The sequence below is a fragment of the Lemur catta genome, chromosome 7, assembly GCF_020740605.2.
Source record: "Lemur catta isolate mLemCat1 chromosome 7, mLemCat1.pri, whole genome shotgun sequence".
Lineage (NCBI taxonomy): Eukaryota > Metazoa > Chordata > Mammalia > Primates > Lemuridae > Lemur > Lemur catta.
Window position 1 is genome coordinate 100,965,570 of NC_059134.1, and position 18,036 is coordinate 100,983,605.

Below are 18,036 nucleotides of genomic sequence, written 5' to 3' on the forward strand. Positions count from 1 at the left end.
ATAGTGGCTCACTGATGCACGTGATGCATCAGTTGAATCAGGTTGAATTTGCTTAAGCTCCTACTGGTTCAAGTAATAAAATGATAGCGGACACTTACATAGTGCTTATGACATACAAGACACCAACCCATCTGGTGCTCAGCCCGATGCTAGGAGAGAAATTGAGGCACAGACAGTTTAGGCAACTTGCTCAGCATCAACCAGAGAGTGGCAGAGCCAGGATTTGGCTCCGGAGGCTGGGTGTGTTCACTTACCGCAGGCTTTGAGAGCCTGCAGACCACAGTATCTGTGAGCAGCTCAGGGCAGGGGCTTCTAATTTTGTGTGCCGAAGGGCAGTCTGTTTATGTTCTAAGGTTGTCCACCCAACATTCATTGCTCTTCTTCTGCTCTAACAAAACCCAGATTTTGCCCAGGTCTCTACCCCTCCAGGAAAGGATCCTAGTGCCAGCTTCAGAGTAAACCCCAGTGTCTCTTCCTCACCTTTGGATAATAGCATTCAACTGTCCCTTAGGAAAACCACCCTTCCCCCACTGGACACAATCTGGTGGGATTGTTGGGCAGCATGTCTTTACCCAGAGGTCGGCATGGGCTTCAGGCTGGGCCAGGCAGGCTCTCTCTCCCAGGTATTTGCACTGTGAGCAGAGACCAAACTGAAGATGATTAGGCCTGAGCTATCACAGGAGGCAGCAGGGTGTAGTGGCCAAATATGCAGGGTTAAATCCCAGCTACCCCACTTCCTAGCTGGGAGATGTTGAGCTAGTAAGTCATTTAACCTCCCGCGGGCTCAGTTTCCCTCATAAAAGGGAATACTGCGCATGTACTCATCTGGCTGAGCCTAATTGCACTGGCAGGTACATAGTGCTTAGAACAGAACTCTGTAGGGTAAGCAGCTGTGAAAACCAGCCGTGAAAACATCTCTCAGTCTCCTCACTTGGATCGAGGCCTTGGGGGCCCCCTTATCCCCATCCTTTCCCAGCCTGGCCCTGCTTCAGAGTGCCCTATAGCCATCAGGGAAGCCCTTAGCTACCCCTGCCTGATGGAGCCACCATCCCTCCCTCTCCCTGCACACCCTTCTCTACCCAACTTCATGCCCTTGCCCTTCATGCCTCTTTTGTGTGATTCCCTGCCTGAACCTGTGCTGCCTCGTACAGCTGTGCAGGTTGTCCACTGCACATGGGTTCCTGCCTGCGACGAGTTGGGAGCTGATCTCAGCTCATGTTCCATTCAACAAGCTGTGAGCCCTGGTCTGGGGCTGCTCCCTTTTCCTAATTCACACCTATGAGGGTTGCAGTTGCTCTGGTGAACTGTCCTCCCTTTCCTCTATCCATCCTTCATGCCCAGCTTTAATGTCACCTCCTCTGGGAAGCCCGCGTAGACTCTTCCAAAAGAATTAGCTGCAGCCCTGTCCTGTGCTTCTACACTTTTGCACATCTCTTTGACACAGCAGCAGTTAACCCTCGACTGAAATGATCTCTTCCTCCCTGTCTCCTGCAGGACTGTGGGTTCCCAGGTGGTCTCTAATGCTGTTGAATCAACAAATGACTCAGCCAGGAACCAGGGCAAGGAGTGGTTTATTCTCACAGCTGAGCAATGGATGAGGCCCACAGCCTCAGTAGCAGCAGAGGCAGCCCCTCCCAGCCTCAGCCCTCTCTTCTTGGTATGTCAGTTGCAGGCCAGGAACCAGGGTGACAGCCAGAGCACAGCCCTCCCACCATGGGAGCCGGCTGGCCACAGAGCAGCAGCGGGAGGCAGTAGCAGCAGCAGGTTACAGGGTTGGTGGGGGAGTGTTAGTGCGACTGGCTCCCATCCTCCCATGGATGGTGTCTGGTGAGGGAGGGGGGTGGGGGACCTGGACTGCTAGGTGGGGCAGCATCCAGAGTGGCTCAGTCAGCTGTGAATATGCGGCTGGAAATGTCATCCAGGAGCCAGTCGATGCCAGGCAGCAGGTTCTCCCCAGTCACGGCACTGCAGCCCTGGATGCACCAGTGGTGGCTGCGGATGGAGTCCAGCTCCAGGGCCTGGGAGGACAGAAGGTGCTGGTGGTGGCTAGTGACCACAGACACTGCCTGACCCCAGCCCCTTCCTTCTCCTGGCCCAGGGGAACTCCGCACCTCCCTGAGCCCTTGCTCAAGGGTCACCCCATCTAGGAGGCCTCCCCACTGGCCTCTGGTGAGGGTTTGTCAGCCCCCCAGGGCACCAGGGCTCTCTGTACAGTGTCTCCCAGTGTCACCCCTTAGTGATGTAATAGCAGTAAGGACTCCTGAGCATCTACCAGGATCCAGGCAGTGTACCAGGAATCTACATGACCTCTTATCCATTCCTCCAAGGCCTCATGAGCCAGGAACTGTGTGGGCCATTTTATCAAGGAGGAAACCAAAGCTCAAAGAGGTTAAGCAACCTGCCTGAGGTCACACAGCTAATAAATGGCAGAATCAAGACTCTAACCCTGCTCTTTCTCACTACAGTGCTTGAGTACTAGAATAACAGTTAAGATGTAGGCTCTGGGGTTAGACGGGCCTTCTTGTCTACTTACTGGCTGTGTGACCTTGGGTGAGTTACCTAACCCCTCTGAGCCTGCTTTGCCATCTGTAAAATGATAATAATAGTTCTTACCTCATGAGGTTGTGGTGAGAGTGAGATGAGTTAGTCCAAGCAAGCACACAGCACACAGAAAGCACTCATTCTGTGCTGGCCACTGTTATCCAGTGGAATAACCTATTCGCAGGTCTGCTTTCCCTCATGCTGTGGGCCACCACTACACCTTATTAACCAGCTAACTTCCAGTGCCCCGCATAGGTCCTGCCACACAGCAGGGGTTAATAAATGCTTTAAAGTAAATTAATAAAGAAACCCATGCCCTTTTTCCTCCGCAAGCCTGCCCCAGGGCCCGACTCACCTCTCGGATGGCATTAGAGGACAGTGCTCCAGGCAGGTCCTGCTTATTGGCAAAGATGAGGAGGGTTGCTCCGGCCAAACGCTGGGGGAGAGAAAATAGAGGGGTAGGGTGGCAACTCAGAGGACAGCCTGACCCCTCCTCTAATGGCCCGGAGCATCTGGGGTCAAAAATCGACCTGGAAGATCAGGTAAGGCCCCTGGTGGTGGGAGAGGCCCAGGTGGGTGGGCAGTGTGGACACAGCCATGGAGGCCAGCCCCCGCAGGGCGGAGGGAGCCTTGGGCTGGGGCTCTGGATCCAGCCAACCACCACTCAGTGGGCACCCTCCCATGCCTCAGTTTCCTCTTCCTAAACAGGAAGGGAGTATTGGATAAGGTGATCCCTGAGCCCCTTGTGGTTCTAGGCTGCTCCGATCCGATGACCTGACATGCACAGAGAATACGAGTGTCCCAGGGGCCCACGAGGGTCTCCTGGAAGTGATCTTTCCCTCTTCCAAGTTCACACAGCCCTTTAGCTGTTCCACTCCCAACAGGCCTCACTCTCTGCCTCTGATTCTAGTTGTTTCCATATACATGTTTGTGACTGGGAGACTCTCCATGTGAGTGAGTGGATCTGACTCTTTGGGCCTCGACCTCCCAAATGTCAGCATTTGACAGCCATAATCTCATCTGACCTGCTCGACACCCCCAGGAAGGGCTACTGTTATAGCCAGTGACCACATGTCCCTGTGTACCTAGGACTATTTATACCTGTTGTCCCTCTTTCATTCTCAAAAGTATCCTGATTTTCAACTAAATGCAATGTAGTGGCCAGGTGTGGTGGCTCACGCCTGAAATCCCGGTGCTCTGGAAGGCCGAGGCAGGAGGATCACTTGAGCTCAGACGTTTGAGACCAGCCTAAGTAAGAGCGACACCCCATCTCTACTAAAAATAGCAAAAATGAGCTGGGTATAGTGGCGCATTGCCTGTAGTCCCAGCTACTCAGGAGGCTGAGGCAGGACGATCGCTTGACCCCAGGAGTTTGAGGTTGCTGTGAGCTATGATGACACCACTGCACTCTAGCCGGGGCAAGAGAAGGAGACTCTGTCTCTAAATAAATAAATACATACATACATAAAATGCAATGTAGCAACCTGAATCAAATCTTCGAACAGAAAAGGCACATTAGTAGAAAACTGGTAAAACCTAAATAAAATCTGTAGTTAAGATAATAATTCACCAATGTTAATTTCTTAGTTTTGACAGACATACCACCATTATGTAAGATGTTAACATTAGGGGAAATGCAGTGAAGAATATATAAAGTATCTCTATACTATCTTTGCAACTTTTCTGTAACTAAAATTTTATTTAAATAAAAATGTTTTGGACCAGACAATAAACTATAAAATCACCTTAATTATAATCCCCATTTTAGGGGTAAGGAAGTGGAGGCTCAGAGAGGTTATGTGCCTTGCCTAAGATCACACAGCAAAGAGTCAGACTCCTGAGCCAGGCTCCACTGCCTCCCAAAGCTTCCTACTGGCTTTGGGTCATCCTCCCTAAAGCCAAATGATGTGGGTGTCATCATCCCCATTTCAAGGTACAGAAACTGCAGCTCAGAGTAGTGACAGAGTAACACCACAGGGACATGAACCCAGGTTTCAGTCTACAGCATGTGTTCTGCCTCTGGCACCGTAAGCCTCCTACGGTGGGGGCTCAGTGAAGAACAGTCCCTGCCCCAGGCATCTCTCTGGGGTCAGAGACCCCTCTGGGAATCTGCTGAGAAAAGTGTTCACATGTCCACGCATGTGCGCAAAGTGCGGGGGCGGCCCACCTCCTCCACCAGCAGGCTCTGGAGCTCCTTCTGGCAGTCCTGCATGCGCTGGCGGTCGGCGCTGTCCACCACCCAGATGAGGCCGTCGGTGCTCTCAAAGTAGTTCCTCCAGTAGGACCGCAAGGACTTCTGGCCGCCCACGTCCCAGATGTTCAGCTTGAATCTGGGCAGGGAGGGGGTGGCCGGAGGGTCAGCTGGCCCTCTCTTCCATCCCCCCACGCTGCTCTGGGCTGGCCCTCCCACAGGGACCCTGCTTACCCTCGGTGCTCCAGAGTCTTGATGTTGAACCCCAGTGTCGGGGAGATGGTGTCGATGTCTTCCCCATTGAACTTCTTGAGAATGGTTGTTTTTCCGGCATTGTCCAAGCCACTGGGACACATGAGGTTAAGGAGACGTCCCTGTGCTTTGCCAGGTGGTGACATCATCACAGTGCCCCTCTCTTAGGGGACTAATCATTTCCCACCACGTATCAAAATGAGTTGAGCACATGCCTGGCCCATGATAAATGTGAAAATATCAAGATAGAAATATTTCATCACCTCTGCTGACCAAAAGCTTCTTACTTCATGCAACAAATATATATTTGTTGAATATTTACTACATGCCAGACCCTCTTCTGGGTGCTGGAGGACAAAGTCCCTGACCTTATGAAGCTTACACTCTAGTGGGGAAACAGCAGATAAAGTGCAAACAAGAAAATAAGGCACCCTCGATCCTGGCTAGTGCTATAAATACAGCAGAAGACACTTTTGGAGTCACTGGAGGAGGTGCCAGGGAAGGCCTCTCTGAGGTGTCTTGAGCTGGGGCCCAAAATACAAGGACCAGCTTTTTGAAGGACTGAGGGAAGTGCAAATACCTGGCAGCAGCCACCCTCACCTCTGTTTCTGGACTATTCCAAACCCTCTGCTGCAGAGTGGAAAGGAATGGGTGCGCTCACCAGTGGGAGGGAACCACCCTCTTCTGTGCTTGAGGGTCTTCACACACCTCCAGCACTTGCAGCTTGGTGGGGCGTGGTGGGGAAAGGGCAGGTCCTGGCCTCAGGCACCTCTTACTGCCCACTCGACCCGGGGCCAGTGACTCAAACCCAGGAAATGGGGGTGAGGAGAGGACCTCTCCTGAGGCTCAGCCTTGCCCCCTCCCCCCCAGCACCATCATCCATGGTTCCATCTCCCCGATCATCCCCACCAGCTGACAAACTCACTGTTTTTTCTCCCACCCAAGGAGAAGCAAACGAAACCTTCTCTTGATCCCACTCCCCCATCTAGTTATTCATTTATATCTTTCCTTTTGCGGGAAATTTCCTCAAAATAGTTGTTCATAGTCACCCTCTCTAATTTTTGTATTTTTTTTTAGACAGATTCTTGCTCTGTCACCCAGGCTAGAGTGCTATAGCATCATCACAGCTCACTGCAACCTCAAAGTCCTGCACTCAAGTGATCCTCCTGCTTCAGCTTCCCGAGTGGCTGGGATTACAGGCATGCGCCACCATGCCCGGCTAATTTTTCTATTTTTAGTAAAAATGAGATCTTGCTCTTGCTCAGGCTGGTCTTGAACTCCTAGCCTCAAGTGATCCTCCCACCTTGGCCTCTAGAGTATTGGGATTACAGGCGTGAGCCACTGTACCCAGCCTGTATTCTTACTCTTTCTAGAACCCTTCATATCAGGCTTTTCTCCCACTGCTCCACAAAAGTGCTCTTGCCAAGGTCAGTCCCCAGAGATCTCCCTCCCCAGGGCTGCTCTCCAATGTCTGGGCAGCCCTCAGTCCTCATCTTCTGCTCTCCCTTCAGCACCTGACAGAGTGGCTCATCCTCCTTCCCAACACCAACATGTGACTGGCCTTCACTTTGGGACACACCTGTTACCTGGTATTCCTTCACCTCATGGCCCCTCCTCATCTCTCTGACTTCATTCTAGATACCTGGCCTCTCTTTTCTGGCCACACTCATTCCCTAGATTTCATTGAGGATCATGGCTTCAAATGTCATCTTTATGCTTGAAAACTTCCAAGTTTATGCCTCCCACTCATCTGCTCCCCGGGATATTGGTCCCTCTATTTAGTTGTCCACCTGACACTTCTAGGATGTCTCAGGGGCATCTCACGTGGCCAAAACAGATCTCCCACCCTCCCTGATCCTGTTCCTTCCCTAGTCTTCTCCATCTCAGCAAGTGGCTCCTCATCCTCCTCATTGCTTAGGCAAGAAACTTCCATCCTGGTCCAAGCCACCATCCAATCTCGTCTGCACCACTGCAATTTCCTCTCCTCCGCACTTCTCATTTAAACAGAAAGCCAAGAACCAAAGGCCATCCTGACATGGCCACCCAGCTGCCTCTCCTCACGCTCTGCAGCGACGCTGCCCTCTGACATTAGTTTGAATGGTCCTTTGAACGTTCCTCCTTTAGGGCCTTTGCACGTGCTGTTCCCTTTGCCTTCAACAGATTTCCCGCAGATATCTGCATGGTTCATCCCTCACCTCCCTCGTATCTACTCAACTGTCACTTTCTTAGCGTGGCCTTCTTTGACCATTCTATTTTAACTGCATTCTTTCCCATACATACTGCATATTTTACTTATTTGCTGTGTTACCATCTCTCATCCCCACTGCATTACAGCATCTCCATGAAGGCACAGTTGTTTTGTTTTGCTGTTTTGCCCTAGCGCCTAGCAAGAGTAGGCGCCCACTGAATATGTACTGAATGAGTGACTTCTCTGTGCCGTTCTCGGAGCTCTTTAAAACAGACATGATGTGAGTATTATTTTTAAGTTACAGGCGCACATAAATGTCTTCTCTCCACGGCGGCCGGGCCCGCTCCTGCATCATAGATTAGCTACACAAAGCAGGACGATCGAGCGCAGGCGCCCGCTAACGGGACTTAGAAGGTCGGCGGGACCCTCGGGCCTACAAGTCCTCAGCCACCGGGACACAGACCGCTCAAGCAGCAGCAAAGGAACCTACTATTGGACCCACAACAGAAGCAACCCGCAGAATCCACACTCTCCGCCCCAGGGCCGAAGGCGGGGCCCGCTCGCCCCCGGGATTCCGAACTCTAGGGCGGGGCCGGGGCCTGGCACCCTCGGACTGGGGGGAAGAAGGTCAGAGCCCGGGAGGACAGTGGCCCCACGCTCTGGTCAGACCGTCGGATGGTGGCGTCCGAGTCACCTATAGGCCCCACCTTCCCCTTCCATTTGGGACACTTGGTCCTGCCGCTACGCCTTTAGGCCCAGCTCTTTGGCCTTTGGAGCGCCCCCCCCTGCCCCAGCCGGTGGTACAGCCTCCGCCGGCCCCCGCCAGAGCGATTGGTAGGGCCCACGTGCGTGACGCACTACGGGCAGTTGTGCAGGCCGCCGACCGCGGCCCTGCGCCCAGCAGGGGGCGCCTGGCACCGCCCGCCCGGCGAGGCCCCATTACCCTCGCGGCTCCTGCGTCCGGGAGGATACAGCATAAGCAATCGCAGCTCCCGCTCTTTCTGCTTCATCTTCTTCAGAATGGTCAAAAGCCCCATGGTCCCCGTAGCCCCCTCCCGGCAGCCGTTTCTTCTTAGTCCCGGGACCCCGCTCCCTGCTCCTATTGGCTATCACGCCCACCGACAGCACATCCGATTGGTCGGTTCCATGTTTGGTCCCGCCCTCTCCCCACGTGACCGCGAGGCGGCCGAGCTGAGCAGCTGGAATGGTCCCTCTAGCGGTGGTGGGGACTTCTGCGTGGCCACCTGCGTTAACCTTTGGATTCCCGAGTGCTTAGGGTTGGGGGACCAGGGCAAGACCCCATTCCTCTCCCCTCAATACCCGAGGACTCGAACGGGAAGGGAAACCTTGAAGATCCTGGATTGTATTCTGGCTGGATAGGGAGTACCTGAGAAGGGATGCTGACCCAAGAGCCAGAACCAAGAGCCCCAACGGTGGTGACGAGTTCATCCTGGAGCCAGTGTAAGGCCCTGTTCTGGGGAAACATGATCCAAATCCTGCTCATTTTGGGCCTCGGCATCATCCAAAATCTGCTGGAGACAGAGCAGAAAATTAGGCCTGTCCCTTTCCCAGCTCCTATAGGAAGTGGACTGTTGGTTCTGAATCGAGGGCGGTAATGCCCCCCACCGCTCCGGGCCATTTCAGAATGTGCTGGGCGTCTTTAGGTTGTTCCAATGACAGAACTGTAGACCTGCACTGAGAATTGTCCTGCCCAAGATGCCCCTCGTTTCACTGTTGAGAAGCACAATTCGTACGTTTGCAGATGAGAAAACTGAGATCCAGGTGGTGCTAGCACAGAGGCTGGCATGTAGTAGGTGCTTGATGTTGTTGAGTGAATGACTGTCCAAGAGTTTTGTTCTTTACCTCAGTGGTCAAGAAGTCCAGAAAAAGTGAGGAAACTGAGGCCAGGGACGAAGCAGATTGTAAACTCAGGTGAGAGCCTTATTGTCTCACTTTGGGCCCTTCCCCCAGCCCTCTACAGGGTAAATGTGAATAGCAGCATGGAGCAATCTCTGTCTAACGCTTGGGAAAGAACTGTCATCAGGAGCTGAGGATATGGCTAACTCCAGTGTAACCCTTTACAACACATGCCACGTGTTCAGTTTCATCCTTCCTGCAACCCTGAGGTTTGTTTCCTTTTTGTAGATGTGAGAATAGAATCCAGAGAACTTAAGGAGCTTGGCAAGATTCAAACCAAGATCTGGTTGACAGTAAAGTACCGTCTTTCTGGTTGCCTCCATGGAGTTTGCCTAGAGGAGAGGTCTAGATGGAGCTGGAGCTTCCATCCTGCAGAAGGAGGTTGTGGGCAGAGGAGGGCTGGACAGAGTGCCCGAGTGGGCCCCTGCCATCAGCACCATTGACCCTCCCTCAGGCACACACAAGGGAAGAGCTTGTGCATAACTCCTACTTAAAGGCTTTGAAACCCAACTAAGATCAAAATGGGAAATGCCTAGACCAGGAGTCTGCCATTCTGCCTCCAGGAGACTGTGCCATAGAAATTCTGGTATTGCATGTGAGCGTTTATGACAAGGAAGTTCACTGTGGCATGGTTTGGAACAGAAAGAAATTGGAGAAAATCTGAGTGCCTTCAGTGAGGGCAGGTTACCTAAGCCAGGGTAGGTGTATGTGGATTCCATGGAGCCCTTAAGAAGAGTGAGGTGGAAAGATGTCCATACCATATTAAATGAAATAATCAAATTTCAATCCCATTTTTATTTAAAAAATAACATTAACTGGAAATATACCCATTAAACAATGTTCTTCAAACTATGGGATGCAGTCCATTAAGTGGATTGTGAAATTACTGTAGTGTCACAAATAGGTTGAACCATAGGAAATTGCCCATGTTTGACCATTTTGACTACAAAGATATCAGTTTCACACGGTTCAACCTAGTAGCATTAACAAAAATTAAATAGAATGAACCAAACAGAAAACATCACCACCTTTACCCATGTAGTAACAGTAAGTAGTGTTTGGTGAAACATTTGTTTCAGATATTTATATGGATGTATGTACTTCTCACTGTGAGTCACAGAAGAGTTTGAAAATCACTGCAATTCAGCTATCTCTGGAAAGGAAGTTTGGGAGAACTTAAAGTATTACCTTAAGCACTTCTGGATTGTTTTACTTTATTAAACTTCCACTAGCGTTGAAATACTTATTTAAATGTCATATTTGAAGTCCTGCCTGTCCCTGCTGTTGTAGCTTCCTATGGCCACATAGTAGGATTTCAGTGAATGGTGATTTAAAAAAACAACCTACAAGCTCTGTGAAAAGGGGGAGTCCAGGAAGTAACTGTTTAACTTTTGAAGAATTGCCTGTAGCTAGAAATCAGAGGGCAGAGAGGCTTTTAAAGACTAAAGGTAGGGGCTAGGCATGGGCTGTTTTCATTTGCCTCATGGAAAGGAGAAAAGAGAGCTTTTTTCTTTTCTTTTTTTTACTTGAAGCAGAGGAGCAGAAGGAAATGAAATCTTTGGGAAATACCTTTGAAAGAAAACTGGGAAGGAAGATATATAGAGCTGTAGTTATATATAACCGTGAATATTTTTTTTTCACAAGAAAGAATCATGAAATTAAAATACCGAAATCCTGACAACTGTGAAACCTGCTTTTCAAAGGAGAACTTCGAGCTAAGAAAATGGATTGTAACTTGAAGATAGAGTTCCAGATGCCTTTTAAAAAGGCATGTTCGTGGGGTGGGGGGCAATATACGTAACCTAAACTTTTGTACCCCTACAATATGCTGTAATAAGAATTAGAAAAAAAAAAAAAAAGCATGTTCACCCAATGGCTGGGGAGGACGATTTGGCATTATAGTTTTAATTTTAAAAGGTCTTTTAATCAGCCATGCTACTTCATCTATCACCTTTATAATCATAAGGAAAAACAACAAAACTCTTGATATTCTAGAACCAAAAGAAAAAAAGCCATGGGAGGGAACACTCCTTCTGGTTTTTTGTTGTTGTTTTTTTTTTTTTTTTTTTTTGAGACAGAGTCTTGCTCTGTTGCCCCAGCTAGAGTGCTGTGATGTCAGCCTAGCTCACAGCAACCTCAGACTCCTGGGCTCAAGCAATCCTCCTGCCTCAGCCTCCAGAGTAGCTGGGACTATAGGCATGCGCCACCATGCCCGGCTAATTTTTTCTATATATATTTTTAGCTGTCCAGATAATTTCTTTCTATTTTTTAGTAGAGACAAGGTCTCGCTCTTGCTCAGGCTGGTCTCGAACTCCTGACTTTGAGCGATCCTCCCACCTTGGCCTCCCAGAGTGCTAGGATTACAGACGTGAGCCACCGTGCCCGGCCTCCTTCTGTTTTTTGAATGAGGTGTTGCCTGATAAAATAAAAATAAATTTTTTTAAAAGTTAGGGGAGAAGACCCTGCTTAAATTATAATTGCCGATCATTAAACATTAGCAAGAAGTATACCTAAGTATTCTTTTTTAGCATATTTATTTTTAAATATGCTCTAGACACATTTTCTGTTTGATTCTTTTAAACTATAATGTTCATAATAGGGTGTTTAAAATAAAGGTAAAGTTTTAGGCTGGGTGCTATGGCTCATGCCTGTAATCCCAGCACTTTGGAAGGTTGAGACAGGAGGATCACTTGAGGTCAGGAGTTTGAGACCAGCCCCTGAAACATATCGAGACTTTGTCTCTACAAAAAATTAAAAAATTATCCTAGGGAAGTGGTGTGTGCCTGTAGTCTCAACTGTTCAGGAGGATTGTTTGAGCCCAGGAGTTTGAGGCTACAGTGAACTGTGATCATGCCATTGCACCCCAGCCTGGGGAAGAGTGCGAGATCCTGTCTCAAAATAAATAAATAAATAAATAAAGTTACAGTTTTAATGAGAAATCTGAAAACCTGTTTTTCTCTCTGGTTAGATACATCGATGATTCAAGTCTTATTTTTTGGACCATGTGCCTGTGACAGAGGCCCTAACCAGCACTTGGTGGCAGCACACCCAAGTATAGATTTTGTCCTATTAGTAAACAGAACTGGAAGGTTGAATGTGCAGCCTAAACCCTGAAATGGCAACTACATACAGACTACAGTTCTACCCTGGCCTGCTCTAGTATTCCCACCTCTAGTCTTCATCAACTTTAAGCATCCAAGGGCAGCCCTGTCCCCAGGGCTGGTCACTGATTATTCAGTGGGTATATACAACATGCAGGCCACTGCCAAATGCTTCAAATGGCAAGTCACAGTGTTGGAGTACCTTCATTACAAGTCTTAGCCCAGCTGTCTTGTGTGGGAGGCAAAGGAGGCATCCTCTCCAACTTCCAGATGACAAAAAGAGCTGTGACGCACTTCCCTGCCATCCACCCAAGGGCACATGACATCTGCAAGCCTTTCCAGAACTTTTGGCAGTGGGAAGGACTTGAAAACTCTGAGCTCTTCCAACAAGCACGTTTGCAGGCCACCTCACCTGCTGCACACCCTCGAGAACAAGACTGTGCCTGAGCTTCCTGCCTGCACGGGGCCTGGCCTGGTGAATAAGAGCAGTAGTTGCTGACACCCGGCGCCCACGTGCTGCTGTGCTTTCCCTCAGCAAGCTGAGGCTCAGGTACCACTCTTATCTCCATGTGACAGAGCCACCACTCACCTGAATTGTCACAGCAGCCTCCTGACCAGTTTCCATGCTCCCCTTCCCAAGGCACAGAGACTCTTCCAACTTGTGCATCGCATCCCTCCTCTGCCCCAGTCCCTCCCATGCTTCCTGTGTCTTCTAGAGGAAGACCCCAAGGTCTTCGATGGCCTACAAGGCCCTGTATGAGTGGCCCTGTGGCACTGCACCCCAGTCTCCTGCTCCCCCTGCCCTGCCAGTCCCACCTGGGCCTGGGGTGTTACATTCCTCCACCCCACAACCAGTACCTCCCTGTCACCACCCTCTCCTCTTCAATTCTTTGTTATTGTCCAGTGTAAACAAATTTTTTTGTTGTTCAAATATCTCGATGAGGCCCAGCCTGACCCCACTAATTACATGTGAACCCCTCCCACCCACATTCCTCAAATCCTTTACCTAGCTTGTTTTCTCCACAGCACCTATGGCCTTGCAACAGACTGTATAATTCACTTAACTTATTACATTTATTGTCTGCCCCACTCCCCCCTAGAATGGAAAGTCCAGAAGGGAAGGGATTTGCATCTTTTTTTGAAGAACAGATGTCTCCCAGCACCTGGAACAGGGCCTGCCACATAGTAGATGCTCAAGAAAATACTTGCTGCATGATAGAGACAGGGGCAGAGGGTTTGTTAATTGCTTCTAGATGCTCACACAGCTAGGAAGCAGCAGAGCTTTGTCAACCTTGTTCTTAACCACCAGGTTTCTCTGCCCCCCAAATCAGAGACCCAGCTCCCACTCTCTGAGACCCCCACGGATTCCAGCTCCTACCCTAGGCCTAAACCAAGAAGGGCATCTCAGAACCCTGTCCCCACGGGTGTCGGGAAGGGAGACTGAGGTCTGGGTGGAAGCAGGTGGTGGCTACCCTGGGAGCAGAACCCGTGCCCACAGTACCCACCTCAGTTCCTTGTTTTGCAAAGTGCCCTCCTTGGGCTCTGTGGTGTCTGTTTCTCCCAGGAAGCCCCCAGCCGGCCCTGGCCTGGCACATATAAGTTGCAGGTGAACCCAATTCTCCTGCGACCACTCCCAGCCTTTCTTCTGGAGGGGCGGGGTCCCTTTCCTGGCTTCAGGAAACAGACCTCTGGGAGGCCCCATCAGCAGTGCACCCCTCAATCTTCCTGCTGGTCCACGGCAGGTACAAATGCTCCCTGCCCTTCTGGGGGTGCCCAGTCTCCTCCATTATTTCCCCTCCAGGGCCCCGAGACATTGGCTGGGTCAGTGAGGATTAAGATGAGAAGAGCTCACCGAGGCTGTGGCAGAACCCGGGTCTGCCTGGCTCCAAAACCTCCTTGCACTTGGCCAACTCCCCTTCTCTTGCTGAGCCTCAGTTTTCCCAGTTGTAAAACAAGGAAACCAGATAATCTCTAGAGTCCTGTGGCCATGACCCGCTGCCAACCTGCTTGGCCAAAGCTCCCCTGCACCCTTGGTGCCATCCCTGGTGCCGGATCTGCCCAGGGCAGTGCTCTCCTCCCTGGTACATTGCAGGTCTCTGGCCAGGCTGGGTTGGGCTTCATTCCCCAGCCCAGCCCAGCCCGGCCCTCCTGTCTCTAACGGACACAGGGACAAGGTAGAGGGAACTCACTCGAGCTCCCTGGTGACCACTTTGCATGTGTGGTTTCAGTTATCATGACAGTCCTGGCAAAGCAAGGGTATTGTCGCTATTTTACAGACAAGGAAACTGAGGCCCAGAGAAACCAAGGGCCTTGTCCAAGGTCACACAGCTAGCAGTGGCAGAGCAAGGATTTGAACCCAGGTCTCTCTAGGGCTTGGACTACCTGGGAATATCCGGGAGCTGTGGTTGTGACTTCCACTTGCTGCAAAGCCCTGGGATGCTGGCAGACTCTCGGAGCGCTGCTGTTTATTGTTTCTACACCCTGCCCATTTCCAGGAGTTCCTGTCAGCTTCCCAGAAAGGTGTGCGTGTTAAAGGAGTGGCAGAGAATCAGAAGCACCAAGCTGTGGAGGCAGCAAAGGGCCCAGCAGGGCGGGGGCTTGGCTGAGGAGCTGAGTGTGGGGACATCTGCCAGCTCCTGCTTCCTGTCGCTCAGCCCCAAGGCCTGGGCGGGGACAAACCCATAGAACCTCAGGTCAAGTCACCCAGTTCCTGGGAGTCCCAGCTATTTGCAGACTCCAGCTTTAATGAGCACTGGCCACATGCTGTGCTGAAAGTGAAAGTCACCCCAGGCCCCCCAACTTCATGCCTTGGGGAGTCCCCATGACGTCGCTGGCCCAGTATTTAGTTCATCTGAATTCGTCCCCTCAGCAAGCCTTTGTTTTCCTGTGCATGGGTCTCTGACCGCTGGGACCTTCCTCCCCAACTCGGGCAGCTGTGCAGTAATGGAAAGAGAGCGCGGGGCTTGGTGTCAGAGACACGTGGGAATTTGAGTCCATCCACCTGGGGATGTGACCCGGGGCAACGGATGTACAGCCGAGTGGCAGCTTCCGCATATCTGAATCTGAGCCAGGGAGGTGGCATCGGCCCAGCATCCACTCACCCTTCTTCCACTGACAGCACCTGGTGCCCTAGGGAGTGGCCCCTTCCTCACCCGTCATCCCTATGGCTTAGACAGGGCTGACCCCATCCCTGGGCTCCAGGGTGGGCCTGGGACTCTCTGGCTTTGGCAGTCTCACCTTATCTCTGGCCACAGTGACCTATGTCAGGAATAGGCACATGACGTAAGCCAGACCATGGAGAGCCAGGCCTGGGGACTTTGCTGAAACTACTGGGACAGTGGCAGGAGGTGGGGTATGTTTCCCCCTGGGGAAGCCAAGCTGGTGTTTCTGTGGCCCTCTTACGACCACGAGCAGGCCCCGGGAGAGCAGGTGGAGCGAGTCTCCTGGTGACACTGCTTGGGCAGCATGGTCCAGCTGTGCCTGAGGCTGGTGCACTCCAGGCTGGTCAGTAAGTTAAGTTTGACACCATAATTTATAAGGGAGAGAGACTCCTCCAACACAGAGGTCTCCTACCTCTCAGCAAAGGTTTCATGAGTGACTCATAGAGAATACTTCATTTACTGCAACACTGTGTGAAATTAAGGCAAGTCCACTCGAAAGGCAATGAATGACAGTGAAGGGCTAAGTAGGGACAACTAAGAATCCAGACAACCCTAATCTCCCGTCTCTCATTGAGCTCCTTTGTAAGCCTGAGAAATTTGGGGCAGTTTACATCAGATACTAAATGCCACTTCTCACACATAAACACAATCATTAACTTTTTTCCCATTCAAAAGGTACTTCATTGGGAAAAGAAAACCTCATCCCTGTTTTTGCACCCCACCATTTTTTTCTTTTTCTTGTTTTTTTATTTCTTTATTTTAATAGATTTGGGGGGTACATGTTGTACATGTTTGTGTCCCCCACCCCCGAACTCGTGTGTTGAAGCAGCAACCCTCTATATGATGGTATGTGGAGGTGGGGCCCTTAGCAGGTAACTAGGTTTAGACGAGGTCATGAGGGTGGGATTAGTGTCCTCACAAGAAGACAAAGAGACCAGAGCTTTCTGTCTCTCTGCCATGTGAGGACACAGCTAGAATGCAGCTGTCTGCAAGCCAGAAAGACCGCCCTCACCGGAACCACATCTGCCAACACTTCCATCTTGGACTTTCCAGCTTCCAGAACTGTGAGAAATGGATCTGTTGTTTAAGCCACTCAGGCTACGGTAGTGTGTTACAGCGGCCTGAGCAGACTGAGACGCCATCTGAGGTCAGGCTGGATGGCCCCGCCGTCCTTGGTGTCCACCTGGGGGGAAGGGGGGCCTCGCACAGACATTTGTGGTTAAACATTACCTTCCCAGACTCCCTCCCTCCCTGCCACTCCCGCTCCCAGTCGTCTCCTCAAGGAGATCAAGCCATAAACGCTGCCTCCAGGGCTGTGGCCTCCTGGGAGGAGCCACACCTGCTGACTGTCTCCCTTCTAGGGGGAAGACTGGAGGTCCAGGGCTGGGGCTGGGGGCTGGGATGGGGACATGCGGGCCCTAACCCCTCTCCACACACACACACACACACACACACACACACACACACACGCATGCACACACAGGTGTGTTTTCTTAGTTACGTCACGCACGAGCCTCCTGCAGCTGGCTCCCTATGGAGCCCGGGGACTGGCTTAATGAGTCCCGCAGGGGCCCACCTCAGGCAAGACGCCTCAGCCCTCCCGGTTCCTGGGGAACAAAAATAATTCAGAGAAACTGGGGCAGCCTCACCGCATGGGGTGTCCCACTCAGGCCCCTCAGAAGCAAGGAGGGCAAGGCCCAGCTGTCATGCCCAATCCTGCCCCCCGCCCCCCGCCAGGCATTTTTAACGATGACACCGCATTAATCCTAGAGGCCACAGTATGACACCACAAGTGTCAGGCGGGGGAACGGGTCCGGATGGTACTTTACAATGTCCACAAAGCGTCTTTCCATCTTCAGAACAAAGTGTGTCAGATAGGTATGATTTCTCTGCCATCCCCAGCGTACCTGTCAGAAGACCCTATCTGCAGCCCTGGCCATCCCTGTGACCCCACATCATCGGCCCTGAGCCCTCAGGACTCAGGCACACCCCCAAGAAGCACAGACCACAGGACCCTAATACTGTGCGCTGTTCTCAGACAGGAGTCGTCGGCTCCTCCATCCCCTGACAGATGTCCCATCCAGCCGTCTCTCTCAGAGATCCGACACCCGACACCCGTTCAGGTTTGCCTGGGACCGCAGGGCTTACTAGTCCTTAAAAGATTTATTTTTTTATTTTTTAAACAATGGATTTTTTTTTTTTTTTGAGACAGAGTCTCGCTTTGTTGCCCGGGCTAGAGTGAGTGCCATGGCGTCAGCCTAGCTCACAGCAACCTCAAACTCCTGGGCTTAAGCGATCCTCCTGCCTCAGCCTCCCCAGTAGCTGGGACTACAGGCATGCGCCACCATGCCCGGCTAATTTTCTCCGTATATATTTTTAGTTGGCCAGATAATTTCTTTCTATTTTTAGTAGAGACGGGGTCTTGCTCTTGCTCAGGCTGGTCTCGAACTCCTGACCTCAAGCGATCCACCCGCCTCGGCCTCCCAGAATGCTGGGATTACAGGCGTGAGCCACCGCGACCGGCCTTTAAAAGTTTTTATTATGAAACATTTCAGGTATACCCCAAAGTGTGGATAATATCACAGAGAACTGTTTACACAGTTCAGGCTATTAAAACACTATAGACAAGTGGACAGAGTCCCTGTGTGTCCCTCTCAGACCACCCCTCTCTCGCTTCCCTTCACC

General features: G+C 51.2%; 1 protein-coding gene across 1 annotated transcript; it reads right to left on the reverse strand.

Annotated features, from left to right (window-relative positions):
* Positions 1-1,554: 1,554 nt before the first annotated feature.
* Positions 1,555-8,299, reverse strand: ARL2 (ADP ribosylation factor like GTPase 2). Its single transcript, XM_045556082.1, has 5 exons — positions 8,145-8,299; positions 4,967-5,077; positions 4,709-4,871; positions 2,897-2,977; positions 1,555-2,018 (listed from the first exon to the last, which is right to left on the reverse strand). Exons 1-5 carry the CDS (start codon positions 8,207-8,209, stop codon positions 1,884-1,886), a joined length of 555 nt encoding a protein of 184 aa, XP_045412038.1. The 5' UTR covers positions 8,210-8,299; the 3' UTR covers positions 1,555-1,883.
* Between the last annotated feature and the right edge of the window lie 9,737 nt (positions 8,300-18,036).

What these genes read in the sequence shown, in the direction of transcription:
- ARL2 (XM_045556082.1), bottom strand. Translation starts at nt 8,209, where the DNA reads ATGGGGCTTTTGACCATTCTGAAGAAGATGAAGCAGAAAGAGCGGGAG. An exon ending in GAGCTGCGATTGCTTATGCT is followed by an intron (nt 5,078 to 8,144) that starts GTATCCTCCCGG and finishes CATGTGTCCCAG; the next exon opens with TGGCTTGGACAATGCCGGAA. An exon ending in AAGACTCTGGAGCACCGAGG is followed by an intron (nt 4,872 to 4,966) that starts GTAAGCAGGGTC and finishes CTCCCTGCCCAG; the next exon opens with ATTCAAGCTGAACATCTGGG.